Source organism: Balaenoptera physalus (assembly GCF_965194825.1).
Source record: "Balaenoptera physalus genome assembly, chromosome: 7".
In the NCBI taxonomy this organism is placed as follows: domain Eukaryota; kingdom Metazoa; phylum Chordata; class Mammalia; order Artiodactyla; family Balaenopteridae; genus Balaenoptera; species Balaenoptera physalus.
In genome coordinates this window covers 112,806,303-112,828,093 of record NC_138886.1, presented here as the reverse complement: position 1 = coordinate 112,828,093, position 21,791 = coordinate 112,806,303, and the positions used below count along the sequence as shown (strand labels likewise).

Below are 21,791 nucleotides of genomic sequence, written 5' to 3'. Positions count from 1 at the left end.
TCCAAATGTGTTAACGTGCTCAAAGGAAGAGAAGGTTACATTCAGAAGCAGGATGGAACATCTTCGAATGATCCCGATCCAAAAAAGGAGGCCTCCTAGTCTCTGCAGAGATAATGTAATATGACAGTTTATCTCTCAGAATCTGGATAGGAGGCTTGTTACAAAAATAATCTCTTCTTGATTAGAACTGTGAATGAAAATGGTTGTTTTGGTGCTTTCATGGGTATTTATATGATGTCCTTGCATTTTTTTTTTTCTTTTTATGACCACAGGAGAGAAGAATCTAGAAGGGCTACAGCCCATGGTGAAGCATATGCTGACTTCTGTTACACTAAGCCTCAGAGCAGGCTGGCTTCATGGGAGGCCCTCATTATCAATGATTGCTCTCCCACAAGCTATTATCTCTTATGTCAGATAACTTGTTCTCTTGTTTAATTGGCTTTTCATTTCTTTCTTTTTTCCCTTTCTCTGTAATATTGAGCAGATTCTACTTGTGGAGACCAAGTACTTGATCCCTGCCAGGTACATCCCGGCTAATACATCTCTATTGATTCCAGATGAGAAACTGGAGTCACGGACCAGAAGGGTTTTGAGCAACACTTACCAGAAACTCATTCAGTCTGTGTTCCTGGATGACAGCATCCCTAATGGTGTCAAGTACCTCATGTGAGTCTGACATCAGCTACCGTCAGATCTTACTTGGATGTCTTTCCTTAGGTGGTGGTAGATGCTTTTCTCCAACAATGAAAGGGAATTTTCAATTAAAAACTGAGCAAAGGGGCTTCCCTGGTGGCGCAGTGGTTGAGCATCTGCCTGCCAAAGCAGGGGACATGGGTTCAAGCCCTGGTCTGGGAAGATCCCACATGCCGGGGAGCAACTGGGCCCATGAGCCACAATTACTGAGCCTGCGCGTCTGGAGCCTGTGCTCTGCAACAAGAGAGGCCACGATAGTGAGAGGCCCGCGCACCGCGATGAAGAGTGGCCCCCGCTCGCCGCAACTAGAGAAAGCCCTCGCACAGAAACGAAGACCCAACACAGCCATAAATAAATAAATAAATAAATAAATTAATTAAAAAAAAAAAACTGAGCAAAGAAAGCCAAAAAGTTCTGTAGCTACGGGCCGTTATTGTTATTTCCAATAGTTACCATTCACTGAGCTGTCACTGCGGCTAGGTGATCTGCTAGATACTTTATATATATCAGATTTCGTTTAATTGTCCCAATACCCCTATAAAGTAGGAGCCATTATTATCACCCCCATTTTGCAGAAATTGAGGCTCTGAGAGGCCAAGACATTGACCAAGGTCACACGGTTGGTAAGTGAAAGGGCCTGGAATCCAGCCCGGGCTGTGGGACTCTGAGCCTGTGCCCTCAGTGGCCTGCGCCCAGCTGACCAGAAGGACTTGAGAGGTGTCAAGGCTGCATCTCCTGCCCAGTAAGACTCTTAACGTTGCTCCTAATAATACTTCACCTCTGCATAGACTTTATTTCTAAGATCAAGACGATGTAATTTCCATGGAACACAAACAAGGAGACTTCACATCTATATAGACATGGTAGAGTTTGTGTAGAATTATCATTACCAAGTATTTTTGCATAATCTCGTTTGATCCTCATGACAGCTCTGTATAGTAAACAGGGATGAATATTCCCCTTTGACCAGGGAGAGAACAGAGATTCAGAAAGATGCGGTGACTTGCCCAGGATTAGAACTCAGTTGTTTTGTGTTCTGTTCTGATGATCTCCCTACTATGCTTCGATGACCGTGACAATGAGCATTTTTAAATTGATCTAGAAACAGGCTTCTTGCCTTGATTGAAAAGCCATCATTGGACCCAATCTACATCGGATTATTTGGAAGCACTGGGGCTGGGAAGAGCTCCCTGATCAATGCCATCATCCAGCAAGCCATGTTTCTGCCAGTGTCTGGAGAAAGCATATGTACCTCATGTATTGTTCAAGTGAGCTCAGGCTGCTGTGAGCAGTATGAAGCCAAAATCCACCTACTCTCCGACCAGGTAAGTGTTGCCTTCCTCCCTTCCTCCCTCCTTCCCTCCCTGTTATTCTCCCTCTCTCCCTCCTTTCCTTCCTCCTTCCTTCTCTTTCTTCCTTCTTCCTTATTCTCCCTCTCTCCCTCCTTTCCTTCCTCCTTCCTTCTCTTTCTTCCTTCTCTTTCCTTCCTGCTCCCTCTCAGAGACTAACATTATGTTCCTTGTAAATATAGCTCACGTCTTCGTTAAACAAAAAGAACATAGTACAGAATGAGAAAGTCCAACAGAACAAGATGGGGGTTCTAGTGGGTCCTGTCTCAGCTCGTTATGGGACTTTGGGCAGGACATTTCCCTCTTTGGGTTCCTGTTTCCTCATGGACAAAACAAGGGGGTTGGATTAGATGATCCCTGACGGGATTAGGTGATTTTAGATTTCCTGGGTATGCAGCCCCCTGCCCTCCACAGGGACGATGGATTTCTCTCTTTGTCAGTGTCTTCTGTATCTGTGTCATGGGGGGGCTTGGCCCCCACTCTGCCTTGGCAGGAGTGGAAGGAGGAGCTGAAGAACTTGACGAAACTCCTGCACAGGCCTGAGGAGCCGGGCAGAGAAGAAGAGGACGCCTGGGACAGGGCTGATGCAGTGGAGGAAGCCATTTGGAAGCTACAAATGTTTTATGGAAACGGGGCGGCAAGGAAGAACTATGAGGAGTTACTAAGGGCAAAGCCCAAAGGAAAGATTCCCACCTCCAGAGTCATCACCCTCAAGGCGGAAGAGGTAGGTTTGGGATGTCTTTATATTTTCACGAGTCTCAAGGATAACAATTGAATCCATTTAGGGGATTTGCGCAAGGCACAGTGTTCTTATTGGAAATAAGTTGATACCAAAATCAGAAGTATCCATGAGAAAGTGGTTTTTCATTACTTATGGCTGTCAAATGGGAATTTTTAGTGTCTGAGTGGGGAGTTTTTGTTCACAGGAAAGACTGTTTACAGTTACTTAAAGATTAATTAAGGATGCTTTTGGTGGCAAATAATTTAAAAAATAAGCCCAATTTTTAATGGCTTAAACAAATAGGGATTTATTCATTTTCTCACATAAGGATTCTGGGGGCAGCTGCGTTTGTGGGTTGGTTCAGTGGTTCAACCATGTCAGCATTCCTCTGGTTCCCCTGACCTTCCACACCCTGTTGCCTCATTGTAACAAAATTGCTGCTGAAGTGCTGGACTTCACAGCTGGCTTCATGGAAGGAAGAAATGGATAAAAAGGTGGCACCAACCACATCTCCTCTTTCACTGGGAAGTAAAAGCTTTCCTAGAAACACACCCAACAAATTTCCATGTAGATTTTCTTGTTCAGAACTGAGTCACATGGCCTTTCTGAGCTGAAGGAGAGTCTAGAAAAGACAAGAAGCAGACTTGCCAAGATTGGCTGAGACCAATCTCAATCCACTGCCTTCCCAAATAAACAAATAGTCAGGATGTTGCTGGTGCAGGTGAAGGGCAGGATGGATACTGGATTTGCACCTAGTAGAACAATGCTCTCTTCATTTTTATGATCAATATTCATTGTATTTGAATTAAAATTCGATTTTAAATTAAACCAAAATACACGGGCAACTAATATGTAATTTATTAATGTTGTACATTTAAAAACCTAGTGTTTCTTGCATCTTTAAATTCACCTTTAATATATTGTTATTCTATTTGTAAATCTGGCAATTTTTGTATAAAACAAGAACAATTACTTACACCTGTTCTAAAATTTAATGTTCAATTATCTCCTAAGTTTACCATAGAAAAACCTCCTTTAAAAGTTAATGCTACTTACATAATTAATCAAGATTTCTTTTTATAGTTCAAATTTAATATATTTGATTCTCTCAGAAAAATTGAACTACTTGACCAGGCATACTTAGAAGTCAAATGAATTAAACCTTTCAAGGCACTTAGCTCTTATATATCTAGAAAATGGAACAAATGTAGTAGCCATTTCTTATATTTAAATGGCTATTATAGTTAAAACTCATTATGCTCCTAATATCTAAAACATAGACCGAGCATGTCCAAAGAAACATAATGATGATAAAACTGGTTACTTTATCTGAATACACACCACTTACACCAAGGTATCAATATAATATTCATTTCTTCACTACTGTGTATTTAGAAATATCCCTTCCCGGTGTTACAAATTTACCCATTGAAACAAGAGGAACAGAATTACCATCTCCATGAATGAGGGCACAAATTCAGAGTTTGGGTCAGGGATTCTAGGCTGGGGTGAGGGAATCTGAATTTCCCTCCCAGAATAACTCGCCTCCACCAGTTTATTGAGTGGAGCCCTCTTCTTATAGAAAGCCCATGCTTTTTCTTTTATGGTGCTCTTTTTGTATCTCCTTTATTTTTTAATCAAAATATCTTAAAGAACTTTTATCATTTCCTCTTTCACAATTTCTTGTGATTTGATTAGAATTGATGAAACCTCCTACTCCCTACCCTGCAATTAAATCAGATTGCAACAAATCCTCTGACTTAATCTCAACTCTCTTAAGAATTTACTTTATCTTTCTTTCAGGACCATTCTGTAGATATTTATTAACAATGACTACCGTGCATCCCAAATCTTCTGTCCCCTGAAGTATCCCATAGAGATTCGCTGCCATACATAGTTGCTGGCATGAATATGTCATTGTACCAAGATATGTTTCGTGAAAAACAATAGGCTGAGAGTGATTCCGCATCTCACCCACCATCATTAAAACATCCTGGAAATGCCTATATGTCAATATATTTTTTGGTACTTGGAAGATAAATTTTTAAAATCTTTTTGAAGATCAACTTTAATTTTCAATCTGGAAAATATGGTCACCATCTCACTATCCATTTTCCACAGTCAGGGCTTTCTGGTAATGAACATGTTCACATTAACCATGTGGGAAGAATCCTCTCTCAAATTTAGAATATTGCATATAACTTCCATTAATTTTAGAACTGGAATGGAATTTAGAAGATACAATCATTATCCAGTGAAGCTATAACTTTCCTGAAGCCCTGTTCTGACTTTTTTTTCTGCATCTGTCAGTTAAGGAGCCTGAACTTCCTGATCTCCAGCGTCCTTTCTGGTTCTGAGTCTAGACCCTTGAGGCTGGATCTGAGGCCTCCTGGTGCCTGTTGCCCAGGTGCTGCTTTTCACGTTTCTCAGTGGACCTTCGATGAACCCGAGTCACAGCCCATTCAGGGTGGACGTGCTGGGAGAATGTCTGGTGTGTGTGACCTGACCCTCTTCCCCAGGCAGGGGAGCTGTCTCTCAAGCTGGACCCCTACATCCGGACTCAGAGGAGAGGCTGGGATGAAGGATCAGCTGAGACACAAATCTGGCCCTTGATCAAACTGGTGGAAGTGACTCTTCCCAAATCGGAGCTGATTCCAGAAGGGGTTGTGCTGGTGGACATTCCAGGCACAGGCGACTTCAACAGCAAGAGGGATGAGATGTGGAGAAAGGTGATTCTCTTTCATATGGCTTTGTTCCCTCTCCCCTCAACTCCAGCACCCTTTCTAAAGCAGCAAAGAATGCTCTGCTTTCCGCTTACAGGATTTTATGAGCTCATCGGAGTTAAATTCTTCCACGTTCTAAGCCTCAGGGCAATGGCAGGATATGGTTGGCCAGAGAAATTGGGGAGGGAGGAATCATGAGTATGTGACAGATGACAAGAGCCAGCAATAAAGTTGTCCAAGAGTGAGCAGAGGAAACAAGGACAGAGCAGGAGAGAGAGGCCAAGATTTTGGTGCAAAGCAGAGAAGCCAATAGCCACGCACCAAGGAACCAGGAGGCTGCTCCCGTGTTTAGTTGTAAAGACTAGAAACTCACTAAAGCAATCCCAAGTCAAGAAGGGTTAATCAAAAAGCTATCAAAGGATCTCACGAGACACAGCCAGGCCCCAGGACCACCTATCAGGATGGGAGCAGCTATTTTCTCGCTCCTCCTCTGCCTGGTCTCTTGTGACCCTGTTTCTCTTTGTGCATCTCTCTGCAGAGTACTGCTTCTCCCTTAGCTTTCTCTTCTAGCCGTTAGGACCCATGTTGTGGAATAGGACCACCTTAGCTGCGTCTCTATATGACATTGCTGTTCCTGTGCCTGTGACTGTCTGACTATAGTCTCTATGTCTTTTAGTTCAAATTCCTCAGAAGGAAAATCTGATCAATTACCGCCCAGCTAAGGATCAACTCTCTGGATTAAGTATCCATCCCTAGTACAGTCAGCTGTGCCTGAAGGGGGTGGTTGAGATGAAAGTAGGTAGGAGTTCAATTCCCAGCAAATGGAGCATAAGTTGATCGGGGCCCCCCCCCAGATGTGTCTGCAGCCAGAGAGTTGAGCACTAGGGCAGTTTGAGCTGCACTTAGTGATTAGATGCTGGGGGATTTTTAAGAATTTATCTCTTTGTTAATTTGCTTTCTGTTCATCAAACACATACAGTATGTAAGACTATGTACTAAGCACTGAGGATGCAAAGATTATAGCTAATAATAATAACAATAATAATGATAGCTGAGCTAATTTTATAGCTAATAACCCATGCAAGAAGGCTCAAGAGCCTCTCTGCTGTCAACCTCTACTATATCCTATGTGATAAACAACACAAAATGAAGAGTGAATGAACAGATACAGAACATGACCTTTTATGTTAAGAAGCATGTGTGTGTGTAACATTTGCAAATGCACAGCAAAAGTCAGATCCTGCCTTCTGGTAAGATACATACCCAACTGTTAACAGCAGTTTCTGTGTTTCCTACCGCTCTTTACTACAGACACCTCTGTATTGTTTGTGTATTTTGCCTGAACATGTATTATCTTTAAAACTAAAAAGACGAGAACAAAATAAAACAATGTTAATGCGAAGCAGAGCCTTCCCTCGAGGGGCTTAGAGTCTACTAGGAGAAATGAAACACGCAGATGACTAAATACATGGCAGAAAATGATGTAAGAGAAGCACAAGGAGCTATGAGCTCTCAAAAGTCGAAATCACCTCCAACCAGAGAGCTCATTCCTTCAACAAACAGCCACTGAGCCTCTACTCAATTTTATAATAGGCTCTGGGTGGACAGAGACAAAGTCCTTGCCCTTGGAAGGCTCACAGTGCAGAAGGGAATGAAATACGCTAATGAGCAAACCCCATTGCTTAAAAATGAGAGCACGAGGTGACGACTTCCTCTGGGAGGTGGGTGAGGCTTCAGAGGGGACACAGATACTCAGCCTCCACCAGGTAGAGAAGGCAGGTGGGGGTGGGACCCTGAGCACCGTTTCAGGCCGGAGAGCAGCATTTGCGGAGCCCAGAGGGCGGAGGGCGGAGGGCGTGGGGGAAGGATGGAGAGAGGCGCAGAAGCCAAGCCTGGGAAAGGTGGGGTGGGCTTTAATACCATGCTTCCTGGGGAAGTTCGAAGGACAAGAGGGACTCGGGTGAGTGATAGAGAAGGAAAGGGCGTCTTAGAAGGAGCTCAGAAGTGCAGGGTGGGAGGGAACACGGGGCACAGGACCAGAGCCAGAAGGGACTGGGAAGGAGGGCCAGTGTCTGTGAGTCATGATCAGTGCAGTGGCTGCCAAAAAACGCACTGCAGGCCCACTGCTTCTCTGTTATATGTAGACTTTAAATTCAGCAGATTTGTGCTAAATGAATGACTGTGGGCTGGGGGAGCTTTGTGACTGTGGTTTCCAATAAAGATCAGGATGACAGCTTACACATAATCAGCCTGTGCCCTGATTTTACAGATAAGGAAATGAAGGCTCAGAGATGGGAAGTCATTTGCCCAAGACCACACATCTGCTGAGCAGCAGAATTTGAACCAGAGAGCAGGTTCCCGCCTTCCCAGCTGAGGCTCTGTCTCTCACCCCCCAGGACATCCCCTAACAGTTTTTTAAGGTGGAGGCAGTCCCAGCATCCTTCACCCTTGGTGGTCTGCTCAGGCCTGGCCGGGAGAGCCTTTGTTTCTGCAGGGTTTCAGCTCTTGGAGTGGAATCGCCAACCTCCTCTAGTTCCAGGCCAGTCCCAGGGGGCAACAGCCTGAGCAGGTGGCCGGCCTCTCTCACAGGATGGAGCCGAGGCTGCTGCTGGTTCAGATACACTGGGCAGCTTATCAAAGGCCGCTCGGAACAGAGGAACTCTGAGGAGGTTGGGCTGAAGCAAAGTGATGGTTCCCAGCCTGCTCTGCTTGGTCGCCGCTCCCCTCCACGCTTGTGGTTTTGTGATATCCCCTCATGAGAAGTTACTAAAGACTCCCCTCCTTCCAGGGAGAACAGAACACGATGCCTCTCCCCCACCTCCCCAGCTGCCCAGCAGTACCTTCCCTAAACTAAAACCATTAAGAGCTCAGACGTCCCCGTGCTGCCTGAGTCACCTGACCTCGTGGAGGCCCATTCTCACTGTGGGAAGGGAGGAGGGCGGCGATGGCAGGGGGCCATCCTACCCACTCCCAAATACAGTGGCTCTTGTCTTATAGATCGGCTTTTTTTCTGGTGTTTTCTGTGACTCTAATTTTACCAAATCCTGGCAGTCGGGAGCTTTGTGTAGGGCCTGAAATTTAACCACTGCAATCTTTATGATTGCAGTTCTCTTCTCTTTTAATAAACATTTATTAAGCATCTGTAGTTTACCAGGACCAGGGGAATATAAAAGTGAAAGAGGCCCTGCCCTAGAGGAGGAGCTGCAGCTTCCACAGCCTGATGGAACAGTCTGAAGCATCCCTAAATTGGTTATAATTTGGGAAGCGGGAGGGAGCGATTGGTTTTATTTTCCTGCCCGAATTTGAATCCATCCATGTAGGGGAGGAAGTTCAGGACCCACAGTTGTGTGGCCTTAAGCTGATCCTTTGCCTCTCGGGGCCTGTTATGTACCTTCTTTATAAAACAATGAAGTTTGTTTGACTCTTGAGATGGATGCTTTCATAACAATGATCCGTGAAGCCAAGGGGTTCACGGGCAGAGGGTGCGGGACACAGAGCAGGTGGGGACTCCAAACCCTCCACCCCCAATTCAACTATAGCAGTTCTATTTTCAAAAATCAAGTTTGGCAATTGGAATTCTTCCTAAGATTTCATTTGAAAAAGGCTCCACCATTAAAAACATGTTTGAAACCCCCTGCTCTAGATCAAGCTTTCTCAGCCTCAGCTCTTTTGACATTTTGGGGCCAGCGAATTCTTTGTGCAAACTTGTCACAGCTTTTTGTACAAAGTCCTGTTCTGAGGAACCATAAACAAACTCAGTCTTGACGTTGGACCAGCTTTCCATTTATATGGCGAGATAAGATGAGTGAAACAATACAGTCAGAGAAATGGCACAAGGCAACACACTATTGCTTGTCACATGAAAGTTGCATATTAGCTAAAGCAATACATATGTGTTCAATCAGTAGGTTGCAATTTCAGGTTCATTGGCCTTTGCAACTTGAATCACACGGTTTCTGGCTCCCTGCTGCCACCTGGTGGTAGTATGCTGAATATTCAGGGGCAGCCAGACGTCAAAATGATGCCCTGTGGTGACAGCTTTGGGGTAGATGCATGACCAGGACTAGTTCTGGAAGAACAATAATTTTCCCTAGAGGACAGCTGAGGTAAATCAAGCCCGTGATGGATCTGGAACTGGAGGTCTGATTTCTTGAATTCTATCAATGACTACTGCCACAAACATCTCTGAAGCCTCTACTATGGGCCAAGTACTGTGCTTGAGGTGATGTGGATTCCAAGCTGAAAGGTGCAGCCCCTTCCCATCTGGTACCTCACAGTCTGGGTGAAGAGGGGGAGAGGGGTATAGAGTGCCGACCCTGTACAATAGTTCTGCCTGAGAAGTACTGTGGCAGCTAAGTCCAGGTGCTGTGGGATGCAGAGGTGGGGGGTAGCCAACCTAGCCTCAGGTGGCCCTTGGCAGTCTCAGATGGCAAATGGAGGTCAAGCAGAGGCACGGCAAGGGCAAAGGCCCCAAGAGATAGATGAGCAATTTACATCCCAGGAAGTGTAAGAAGCTCGTATGGCTGGTGCCTGAAAGAATGTGGTGGGGAGGGATGAGAGGTGGGGTTGGAGAGAGAGTCGGGGCAGAGCATCAAGGACAGACATGGTACATTAAGGAAGCACATGCTCTACAACCGAGGCACCATTCATGCTCTTAAACATGCTGTGGTCATGTTTCACAGACCATTGATAAATGCTCAGTGATCTGGCTGATCAGTGACATTGAAAGAGTTTCTGGAGGGAGAGCCCATGAAGACCTTCTGAATGAGAGCATCAAAGCCTGCCAAAGGGGGTTCTGCAGGGACGTGGCCCTGGTGGTCACCAAGACCGACAAGCTCCGCTTGCCGGAATATCTAAGGTACGGTGCTGGGCTTACAGGGATGCGGGCTTTCCTCCATGGGTCCTGACTGCCATAACTACGATAACAACAGAGCTTTGACTCATGAGCATTGCGGACTCAGGGAAGTGACCACTGGGGATAAAAGAGAAGTCTGGGTGACTTCCTGGGACATCAGGACCCTTGGGTATGTTGTCTTGGGAATCTTCCAGAGCAGCTGCTTAACACCCAACAGGCTGTGCTCTACACAGCTCCAGGGGCGCCACTCAGGTGTCTGAGATGCAAGGAGCAGCTCCTGGCATTTTACAGAGTGGTGGACCTGCCCGTCCCCCCAGATATGGGAAGTGTAGACGCCCCACAGCTAGTGGGCACTTCCTATAACACCGTCTGGCCCGGTACCGCTTTGAAGTGTCAAGATTCTGTTTCAGCTTTGTCTCCTCCTGAGATTTTAAACCCATGAGGAGCAAGGTTCTCAAAGTTTCAGAGCTTGGCCCAAAGTAAAAGCATTCTTAGAGTCATACTCTAACAAAAAATAATGAAAGGTAAGCATTTTAGAGCTTAATAGATGTTAATATATGTTGATTTCCATGCACATGTCTGTTCCCCCTGTAACTAGGAGAACTGGAACTTGTCTTCCACGTTGGGACACTCTGAAAGTGAAAGGGGTTGTTATTAATCTTTACAGAGGATCGGCAGGTATACACTGGTCTGTTCCGGGGACATGGGACACATGGTCATGGGCTCTACCCTTGCCAGCGTTTCTCTGCTCTAACAAAAGCTTCTCCACCTGTCCCCTCTGCCGTATCCCCCCCCACTTGAGTCTACTGTCTCCAGGAACTCACTAAGCAGAGAAAAAATTCCTCAGTGAAGAAACAGACTAAGACTTTCCCCCCAACTTCTTGCTTTCATGGTCTAAGTTGGAATTTCAGCTCCATTATTTTTTTCCCTGCAATTCCATTCACTCCACTCCCTCCCACAGAATAGTATCTCAAGTGCTCCCTTTCCAATGCCAGCTCTAAAACTGAACATAATACAGTTGAATTTATTAAATGTTTATTGAACACTGTGGTAGGGGCAGCAGATTCAGAGAGGCATCTTGCTTAGTCGCTGAGGTCACTGTCTTAAAAGAGGATGAAAGGTTATATGAGAGTGACAAGTAAAGTACCATGGGACCTCGGAGAGTGAGGGCTGCATTTTGACTGGGCCAGGTGGTGAGGTCACAGAAAATTCCACTGATGCCAAAATATTGAGAAATTAAGATACTTTTTTCAAATGGACACTGGAGGTGGGTCAGAGCATTTGGACTGAAGAAAGAGCTTAGGGAGAGGCATAAAGGCATGACAGTATATGCTGCTTTCAGGGAAAGTCAAGACTGCTGTGACACATCATGAGATAAATAACTGTTACATTTCTCATTTCAGGGAAAGACAAGTGGGAAGTGTAAGTATGGACTAGTTATTTTTTCTTTTCTTTCTTTTTTAAAGCTCAATTGAGATATAAATGATAGACAAAAAATTACACACATTTAATGTAAACATCTTGATGAGTTTGGACTTGTTATTCTTAAATAATACTTTTTATGATTAGTATTATATGATTCGAACACATGCACATTTGTCTGGGCCAGATGAAGAGCTGCCCCCAAAATGTGCATCTTATCCCTTTATCACTCTTGATAACCCTAGACTCTTTGCCATGCTTTTATTTCTTTTCACAATCCAGCAAGCTATTCAAAGTCAGCGAGAGGCTGTTTTAGAAAGAAATGAAATGATAAAGCTACAAAGGAATAAAGTTCTCAAGGAAAAACTAAAGGTAAGTTAACAGATTCTCCTATGCATTTTTCTGCTTTTCAACCACTCCGATTTTGAGAAACACCTCTTTGGTCTTGTGCGGTAGTGAGGGCAGAAGCTTTGGAGTAGACAACTTAGTCCTGCTGATTAATTACTTTGTGACCTTAGGCAAATTACCGTACCTCTCTGAGCTTCCATTTTCTCATCTGTAAAATGGGAGAATAATAATATGTACTGCCTGTGATTGTTGGAAGGATTGAATGAGCATATGGTCTACTGAGAACTATGTGCAGATAAAATCAGGAATCACAGTGCAGGTTGAAGGGTGCTTGGCTAGAGGGATGCAGCGGGGCTGGGGGAACACAGAGGAAGGATGCCCCAGTCACGCGGGCAGCTGGGGGAGGCGGTGTTGAGGAGAAGTTCAGGGAAAACTTCTCAGCCTCTTCAGCAGAATTTTAAAGAACCAGTAGTCTTGAGTGAGGTGAAGAAGTCAGAGAAAATGTGTTTGATACAGAAGGAAGAACATAGTTGAAAAAAACTGCCACGCTTGGTGAATTATAGGCAAGTAGTTTTGAATAGCTCAGCAAGGGGCATATGCAGGAGTGTTGGGAGAAAAGCCCTGAACTCTATTTTTAAAGCTTGAGTAATTGTTCTGTGGGAATCTTGCTGTTTCTTAAGTTATTTTTATTATGCTGTCACTAAAAGAGGTACAAACATAAAACTCCTTCCTGTAATAGTCTTATGCAACTATAAAACTGAAACCAACTTGAAGATAAAATATAAACAGAACAACTTAAGTGTTATATCACACTTAGTATAATGTGATAGAAGGGATGGTTTTGCTGAAACTAAATCTTCAGTGTTGGATTTAACAGTAAAAACACATGGCCTTACGTCCAGTTCTATATTTAATTGCTTTCTGTATTTTGACTTCAATTATATTGATGCAGGAAATGTCTGGCGTACAATGTGGAATTGGAAATTTCAGGGCTTTTGTTTCTAATTCAGAATAATCAGACCTCATACTCAAGCCAAAGTCTTCTACCGAGCAATTCTTGAATGTTGATTTTAATGAGGCAATAAATCAGTAAAGCTGTTCTTATTCTCTTTAACTGTTCTTTTTGGCATTAAAGAAATATGCATTTTATGAGGACCTAATTATATTGTTTCTGGAAGCAGAAACATAAAATACCTCAATACACAATTTACAATTATATTTATTGCTAAAAAATGTGGCAATTGGTATGTACAAGATAGGGTCTGGGCAACAACACGTCAGCTTGCAGGGTGACTGTGGTTCTGATTCTTATGGCACAGGTTCTTTTAGGTCTGCACACCTACACCTCTGATGGCTAGGTAACGCCTTCATTCTCCAACCGCTTCTTTTCAGTTTGAATTACTGTGAGACCTTTATTTGTACTGCAGACCTTCATTTGGAGCAAATTTAATTTTGATCATAGAAAATATGAGGCAGAAGTTGATTGTAGGGTAGCCACTCATAGAGATGTCTATGCTTATTTTTTTAATTATAAAAATGAAAATTAAGAAAAATATTGTAAGAAAAATTTCAGGCTCCTGGGGCTACACTTATTGATTTCAATTTGGAAATATTATGCATCTTAGAAAGGTGATTTTCTCAGGAATATGGAGAATGGATGGTGGGGAGAGGGGCTGGTGAAGACTGGATGTAGAAAGACCAGCTGGGAGGCTTTTTCTGTAACCTAGGTGGTGTTTAAAAAAGAAGAAGTGATAGGGCTTCCCTGGTGGTGCAGTGGTTAAGAATCCATCTGCCAATGCAGGGGACATGGGTCTGAGCCCTCTGGGAAGATCCCACGTGCCACAGAGCAACTAAGCCCGTGCGCCACAACTACTGAGCCTGTGCTCTAGAGCCCGTGAGCCACAACTACTGAGCCCGCGTGCCACAACTCCTGAAGCCCACATGCCTAGAGCCCATGCTCCACAACAAGAGAAGCCACCACGATGAGAAGCCCGTGCACCGCAACGAAGAGTAGCCCCCGCTTGCCGCAACCAGAGAAAGCCCGCGCACAACAACAAAGACCCAACGTAGACAAAAAAAAAGAAGTGATAAGAGCCTGAACTAGGCAGTAACCATAGAAATAGAGTAGAGGAGATGCATTCAAGAACTAATAGGGGGTTCAGATCCATAGGTCTGGACAACTAACTGTATGTGGCAGGTAAAAGAAAGCTGGGTTTTGATGTTCTCAGGCATGTCTTTTGAGCTGATTATTATACAGCATTTTGCCTTTGCTTTAGCAAACCTGTAAAGAAAACCTATGCTACTGCTCCAGTGCCCCTCTCCTTCACTCGCACATGACTACCGCACTCACACTTCTGACACCAGATGCGTGGGAGTTTTTTTCACACTAAGCAATTCTGACACCAGCTGGGCACCTTACAATTTAACTCAATTTGACATTGTCTATCTGGAGATAGTGTCAGATCCCACAGGTTAAGGGTTTAGTCCCACAAGACTGCCCCCCACTTCAGATATGTATCGCAAGAAGTAGGTCCCCAGGTTACCCACAACTCTGCCTGACTTGGCTACAAATTGGTTCCCGTGACCTCCTCTCCCTTGCGTTGGGTTATTTGCTAGAACAGCTCACAGAACTCACAGTGAAACACTCACATTTACCAGTTTACTATATAATAAAGGATATGATAAGAGATGAACAGCCAGATGAAGAGATACATAGGGCGAGGTCTGGGAGGGTCCCCAGCACAGGAGCTTCTGTCCCCATGGAACTGGGGTGCACCGCTCTCCCGGAATGTGGATGTGCTCACAACCTGGAAGCTCTCTGAACCCCACACTACTGGGATTTTATGGAGCTTCATCAGACAGACATGATCAATTCTTAACTCCAGCTCCAGCTCCTCTCCCCTCTCTGGAGAATGGGGGTGGGGGGTAGAAATTCCAAGGGATTTGGGAGCTCTGTGCTGGGAACTGGGACCAAAGACTCAGTGTTAGAATGAAACCCCCTATTTATAAGGAGTTTAGGAGCCCTGTGCTGGGAACTCAGGACAGAGACCGATAGATAGATAGATAGATAGATAGATAGATAGATAGATAGATAGATAGATAAATAGATAGAGATAGAGCTTATTACTTCATAATACCTTATTATTTTACTCAGTTTGAGGATTATAATGAACTCATGGCTTTTCACAGAATTACTGTGTTCTTTTTGACGTTCAAGTTCACATCTTGGCCAATGGGAGCCTTTAATTTAAGCTGGCTCCTTTTAGCATTACCCAGACATTAAAAAAAAAAAATCTTTCCTCTCTGACAACAAGAACATATTCAGGCCCATTTTCTTCTTCCCTGCCCCAAGGCATGGAACTATTACTATCAAAGAAACTTGGGTTTCTTTTAGCAGAGAATAATACTAAAAATAAAAGTTGGGGTGCAAGAGGTGCATATCAACTAATTCATACAAGTAAAAGAAGTGGACAGGGTGATATCACTGCAAAGTCATTTTATTGACAAAGTTAGAAAATACAGATTTTTTAAAAATGCGGTTACAACTAATTCAAAAAGATACATGCACCCCAATGTTCATAGCAGCATTATTTACAATTGCTGAGACATAGAAACAACGTAAGTATCCATCAACAGATAAATGGATAAAGAAGTTGCAGTGTATATATATAATATATATATGTAGATAAATAGATAGATAGATAGATAGATAGATACACACACATACATACATACAATGGAATACTACTCAGCCATAAAAAAGAATGAGATTTTGCCATTTGCAGCAACATGGATGGACTTGGGGAGCATTATGCTAAGTGAAATAAGTCAGAGAAAGATAAATACTGTATGATAATGGCTTATATATGGAATCTGAAAAATACAACAAACTATTGAATATAACACAAAAGATGCAGACTCACAGATATAGAGAACAAACTAGAGGTTACCAGTGCGGGGGGGAGGGGCAAAATAGGGGTGGAAGAGTGAGAGGTAGAAACTATTGGGTGTAAGATAGGCTCAACATGGGGAATATAGCCAATATTTTGTAATAACTGTAAATGAAAAGTAACCTTTAAAAATTGTATAAAATTTTTTTAAAAATGGGGTTACAAATTATATTCCTGATTTCAATCTAACTCCAACTTTACTATATGCGTTTTGATTCTGCTTCCATCTTGTGTCACTTCTATTTTGAGCTTCCAGGTTTTCTCCTTTCTTATATACAATATCTTCTTACAAACTTAATACATTATGCTATATATAGTTATTAAAAACCATGTGTGTAAATGATAACAGTGGCTCATCTTTCTATAGGATAATCTGATGAGCATCTACTTAGCTCTTGGATCCTACCCTCCAACTGTAACTGTTTCTACTTCTCTTTAACAATAATATGGAACTGGCTACTGTAGTCATCCCGTTGACACTATAAAAATATTTCTTTGGATTACAATAACAAGCAGAAGTGTCAACTAATCTTCAATAATTTTTAGAAAAGATATACAAAATTTAGAGCAAAATTTTAAATAATGCAAACACCTGGGTAAAGCTAGGAATACTCCTTTCCTTTTAACTATTTTAAAACTCTACTAACATTTAATTCCACATTAGTTTTATCTCCCAGTAGAAAGTGGGGTCAACTTTCCCTAAACATTTTCCTAGAGTCAAAACTCTATCAAACAGGGAAAAAAATAATAATCTTGGCAGCTCCTTTATATAACTTTAGTCCTGACTAGAGTGTGGGGCTTCTAGCATCTCTATTCCAGCCTTGACTAGATGGGCTCACAACTTGCCAGAGATGCAGCTTCTTGCCTCTCCCAGTGGACCACTCACTCAGCTTTTTTGTTGACAACTCCCTACTGTGTTCTACCACCCCCATATACCCATGCACACACATGCATACTCTTTATGGCTTTTCTCTTTTAAGTGAGAAGAATGAAGTATTATGAAACATCATTTATGTGTCATTCTAGCATGACTTCTCTGTGGTGATGTTTTTCTAATCATAAAAAATTTCTCATATGATTCTTAATTCCTTGACATTTAAAACCATCATTTGCTTAAACATTACTCTGCATTTAAATGTGTAGGATGACTAACCACCCAGTTAAGAAACTTACACTTTTATAGGACCTTTGCCCAGTGCTGTGTTGTGTTGATAAATTGATAAACGTTTTAACAGTCAGCTCTCTGTTTAAAAAACAAAAAAGGCCCAATTTGTAGCATTTGCCGATTCCTGTGGTGTAAATGCTCCCTTGCCAGTTTCAAGCTACCGATGTGCTGGTGCTGAGGGCGGAGTCGGGAGGAGCTGTGTACGATGGAGGCTCAGGAGCTGGTCCAAGCTGGCTCCTGCCCATCACTGCCTTTGTCAGGGCTGTGCTTCTTTTTCCAAAACGGATCCTGGTACTTTCCCCCCTCTGACCATTTAAGTATACCTTTTTAAAAAATTGAGGTACAGTTAATTTATGATGTGTTAGTTTCAAGTATACAGCAAAGTGATTCAGTTATAATATCTATATCTATCTGTCTAGCTATCTATCTAATCTTTTTCAGATTCTTTTCCTTTATAGGTTATTACAAGATATTGACTATAGTTCCCTGTGCTATACAGTAGGTCCTTGTTGTTTACCTATTTTATATATAGCAATGTGTATATGTTAGTCTCAAACTCCTAATTTATCTCCCCCCCCCACTATCCCCTTTGGTAACTGTAAGTCTGTATTCTATGTCTGTGAGTCTATTTCTGTTTTGTAAATAAGTTCATTTGTATCATTTTTTTAAGATTTCACAAATAAATGATATCATATGGTATTTGTTTTTCTCTGTCTGACTTATTTCACGTAGCATAATGCCCTCCAAGTCCATCCATGTTGCTGCAAATGGCATTATTTCATTCTTTTTTATGGCTGAGTAGTATTCCATTGTATATATACCACATCTTCTTTATCCATTCATCTGTCGATGGACATTTAGGTTGCTTGCACATCTTGGCTATTGTAAATAGTGCTGCTATGAACATAGGGGTGCATGTATCTTTTGGAATTAACAGTTTTCTCCGGATATATGCCCAGGAGTGGGATTGCTGGATCCTATGGTAACTCTATCTTTAGTTTTTTAAGGTTAAATACACTTTTGAACTATTTTCTCTACACATTTCCTTCTAGAATTGCTATTTTTTTCACTGCCAAGAGAATCTCTGCAACAGTGTCCTCACAACCTCTGACCTTGTGAGGTGGACACTGGGACTATTGCTTGTTCCTTACAGGGCTTGTGCAGAACTGAAAGCGAATGAGCTAAAGTTTGCTGAAGGCTCTTGTGGAGCGTGTGCATGGTTGCCTTTGCGGCGGTTGAGTTATTCTGTTCTCTGTGTGCCTCTCTCACTTCAGAGAAAACTGCCAGCTGACTCCAGGGTTCTGGAAGACTCAGAGCTGGTGTACACGGTCAGCGCCCAGGAGTACTGGCAGCAGGCTCTCCTCACCGAGGAGGAAACCGGTAATTTATACGTATATGTATTTTCATCTCAATCACTCCAATTCTCAGGATTAAGCTTGGCACTCTGAATTTCCCGTTCTAGAACTTTCTGTGCCACACTTCTAGTTTGCCACAGTTTCTATACCTATGAGCAACTATATGCGTGTTTCTCTCTGCATTGTTGTGGTGCCTGAGACCACAATTCCTTTCTCCTCCAAATCTTACGATGAGTTGTCATTTCCTTAGTGTTTGCCTTGAGAGTCCTTGCTCACCCAGGGACAGGTAGAAATAGCATCCATGGCATGCTTTTTCTTTGGGGGGTGCGGTGTGGGGGTAGAGAACATGGCTCCTTTCTTCAGAGAGCTTGAAATTTACATGAAGAGCTAATACAGTAAGTCCCCTACATACGAACGAGTTCCATTCCGAGAGCGCGTTCATAAGTCCAGTTTGTTCGTAAGTCCCACAAAATTAGCCTAGGTACCCAACTAACACAATCGGCTATATAGTACTGTACTGTAATAGGTTTATAATGCTCTTCACACAAATAATACATAAAAAACAAACACAAAAAATAAAGAAAACATATTTAATCTTACAGTGCAGTACCTTGAAAAGTACAGTAGTACAGAACAACAGGTGGCATACAGGGGCTGGCATCTAGTGAACAGGCAAGAAGAGTTACTGACTGGAGGAGGGAGAGGAGGTGGGAGATGGTGGAGCTGAAGGATCGTCAGCAATAGGAGACGGAGGGCAAGCTGCAATGTCACTCTCACACCTGACGTTGATGGCGCAGGTTCTGGTTCCTTGCTGGAACCAGATGCACATTCGCATCTTTGAAAGTTTGCAACGTGAAGGTTCGTAAGTAGGGGACTTACTGTACGAAGCCAGGTGCAAAAATCAAAGTAAAAATGAGGCTAGTTCTATGGTGCTCTGAGTACAGCAGAAATTCAGAGAACCCAGGACCTGTGTGACTGGATTACTGAAGGAAAGCTGGGTGAGGAGGCAGGATCTGAACTTGACCTTGATCTCAGCTGAAAATGGTTTAAAATGGGCCTATATGTCACTAGACATGGATGAGTGTCAAAGGTGATTAAGGAGCAGAAGATGTGAAAAGTTGCCAGAAATGGGGAACTGCTTGAACAAGGATATCAAAGAAATAATCAGCACGGCACAGGCAAGGAATAATATAGAAACATTTCCACTTACAGGGATAATGGGGGGAAATTAGCATGACATCTGTTATCTTCCGACTAACAGAGGATTCGGACTAAGATACGTGTCTAATCTGGAATTGCACTTGTCAGAGGTCCTACCCTGTCTACAGCAAGCATGAGCTATTTTGATGTTAATGGTTATTTGATATAGATAGAAAAGTCTAGCAGGACCAAATGGCTGAGGCTCTAGAAATGTGAGCCCCTGGTTCTATATACTATCCAGGTAAGTACCGTCCAGAGGGAAGTGCCCGTTTTTTTAACCAGCCTGAACTTTTCCACAGAGTTTGTTCTCTACCACTGAATAAAATTAGCATGCATCACTGCTGATCTACCGTCCATAGTTGCTGATCCTAGACTGGGGAAAACAGATAGGTTGGTTTAGTGAGCAACCCACCTGCATAGGACCTCAGCGGAAGTTAATTCAGACTGCCAGCCTGATCTGTTAATTTTGAAGAATTCTATTTCCTACCAACTCTGGCCTTTTCAAATTGTTTGTGCTGCCTGTGAATTCCAGAAATCCCCAAGTTAAGAGAATATATCAGGAGGAGGCTCTTGGATAAGAAGAGGAGGATGGCGACCAAGTATGTCACTGAAGCTTTTGGCCTCTTGCTCCTCACAGACAGTTTCAGCTGCACGGACAACCTGCCGGTAGGAAGACCCCTGGGCTGTGTGTCCTCTGCCTCCCGGCCTGGGCAGAATGCTCCCTCTTACCAAGTTAGAAAATTAACTCACCGTAATCTTTCTTTTCTCATCAGAGGAAGACCCTAAGCTCAGAGAATCTAAAGAGAGCAGAAAGATAATTCGAGGGTTAACATTGTAACCTTTGAGTAAAAGAGAAAAAAAGAAATAATGTTTTACCTAGGACAGATGGGCTGAGAGGAAAAGGTAAAAATAGTCACTTTTGCCTCTCCTGAGACTTGAATCAGGTAGAATGTATTTAATGGCAGGAGGGATTTGTCTACTTCTACTGGAATATGTCAGTTCTTGGTTATCCTAAAGAGGCATGTGTGCACATACAGTCCAAAAAACTTTCTTCTGCCTGTGGACTTCCTGCGTGGCCTGGTGCTGTCAGAATCTCAAACTCAGAGCAGCGTGGTTATATAATGTGAGAGGAAGGAAAAGAAGAGGGCCTTTCAGCAGAGAGATATTATCTCCACGGTCTAGAATGCAGGTCTTCTGAATAACCAGTTAAAAATGACTTTTTTCATAGTAGTGGACAAAGTTATCTTTTTGATGGATGAATTTTTTTTACCCTAAGATAAGAGGGATAAGCTGCTAAATTTGAGGTTTGGGAGAGTTTGGGAGAAAACTTTGTTGCTGGAATCAATCACCAACTGCATTGTTTCCTTGTGAGGGAATGAAAATACAAACTAGACAAGCACATATAAAAACAGAACTCTGACCCACAGCCTGCAGCAAACTGCTTAGGAAACCAACCCCCCATCTACAATGAATAGCTCAGGAAGCCAGCCTGCTCTAAAACTTGTAGGAAGTTAGACTGTTATCTCCAGTAACAATCTAAGAAGCTAAACAATAACTTCTGTAACAATCAGCCCCAAATGGCCAGACCTTTGTTAATGACTGACAGCTTCCCTTATCCTTTTTTTTTTTTAACCATCATCCATATTTTATGGCAAAGAGATTGCCATTTCTCTTAGGTGTTTTAAAATATGAGCAATGGCTGCTTACAAAATAGAAAAAAAAAATTAAACAACCCATCAAATTCAGATGACAGAAGTATGGCTGGAAGGTTACATCGCCCGTCCAAACTAAACCCTTTAGCAACGATTGCATTGCCTTTAATTCTGCAAATGACAGTCTCCCAGCAGGCTGCATTATTCTGATCACACACATCCTCACTATAATTGGCTGCCCGTGAAACTCTCATCACAGACAGCCTTGTTAGCTCATGGGCTTCCCTAATCTTTATCCCTGCTTCCAACTGAGGACCAATCAAGAAAAGATAAATATGCATCCTCACGAATCACGTAG

The 21,791-nt window shown here is 42.9% G+C and overlaps 1 protein-coding gene across 1 annotated transcript in view; it reads left to right on the top strand.

Annotated features, from left to right (window-relative positions):
• The window catches only part of NUGGC (nuclear GTPase, germinal center associated), a 48,201-nt gene that overhangs the window by 20,129 nt on the left and 6,281 nt on the right, over positions 1-21,791 (top strand). Inside the window, exons 5-13 of the mRNA XM_082471423.1 lie at positions 558-666; positions 1,796-2,018; positions 2,536-2,766; positions 5,283-5,492; positions 10,169-10,344; positions 11,745-11,763; positions 12,046-12,135; positions 18,501-18,606; positions 20,314-20,561. Coding sequence (XP_082327549.1) covers positions 558-666; positions 1,796-2,018; positions 2,536-2,766; positions 5,283-5,492; positions 10,169-10,344; positions 11,745-11,763; positions 12,046-12,135; positions 18,501-18,606; positions 20,314-20,561 — 1,412 coding nt within the window. The remainder of the gene's footprint in view (positions 1-557; positions 667-1,795; positions 2,019-2,535; positions 2,767-5,282; positions 5,493-10,168; positions 10,345-11,744; positions 11,764-12,045; positions 12,136-18,500; positions 18,607-20,313; positions 20,562-21,791) is intronic.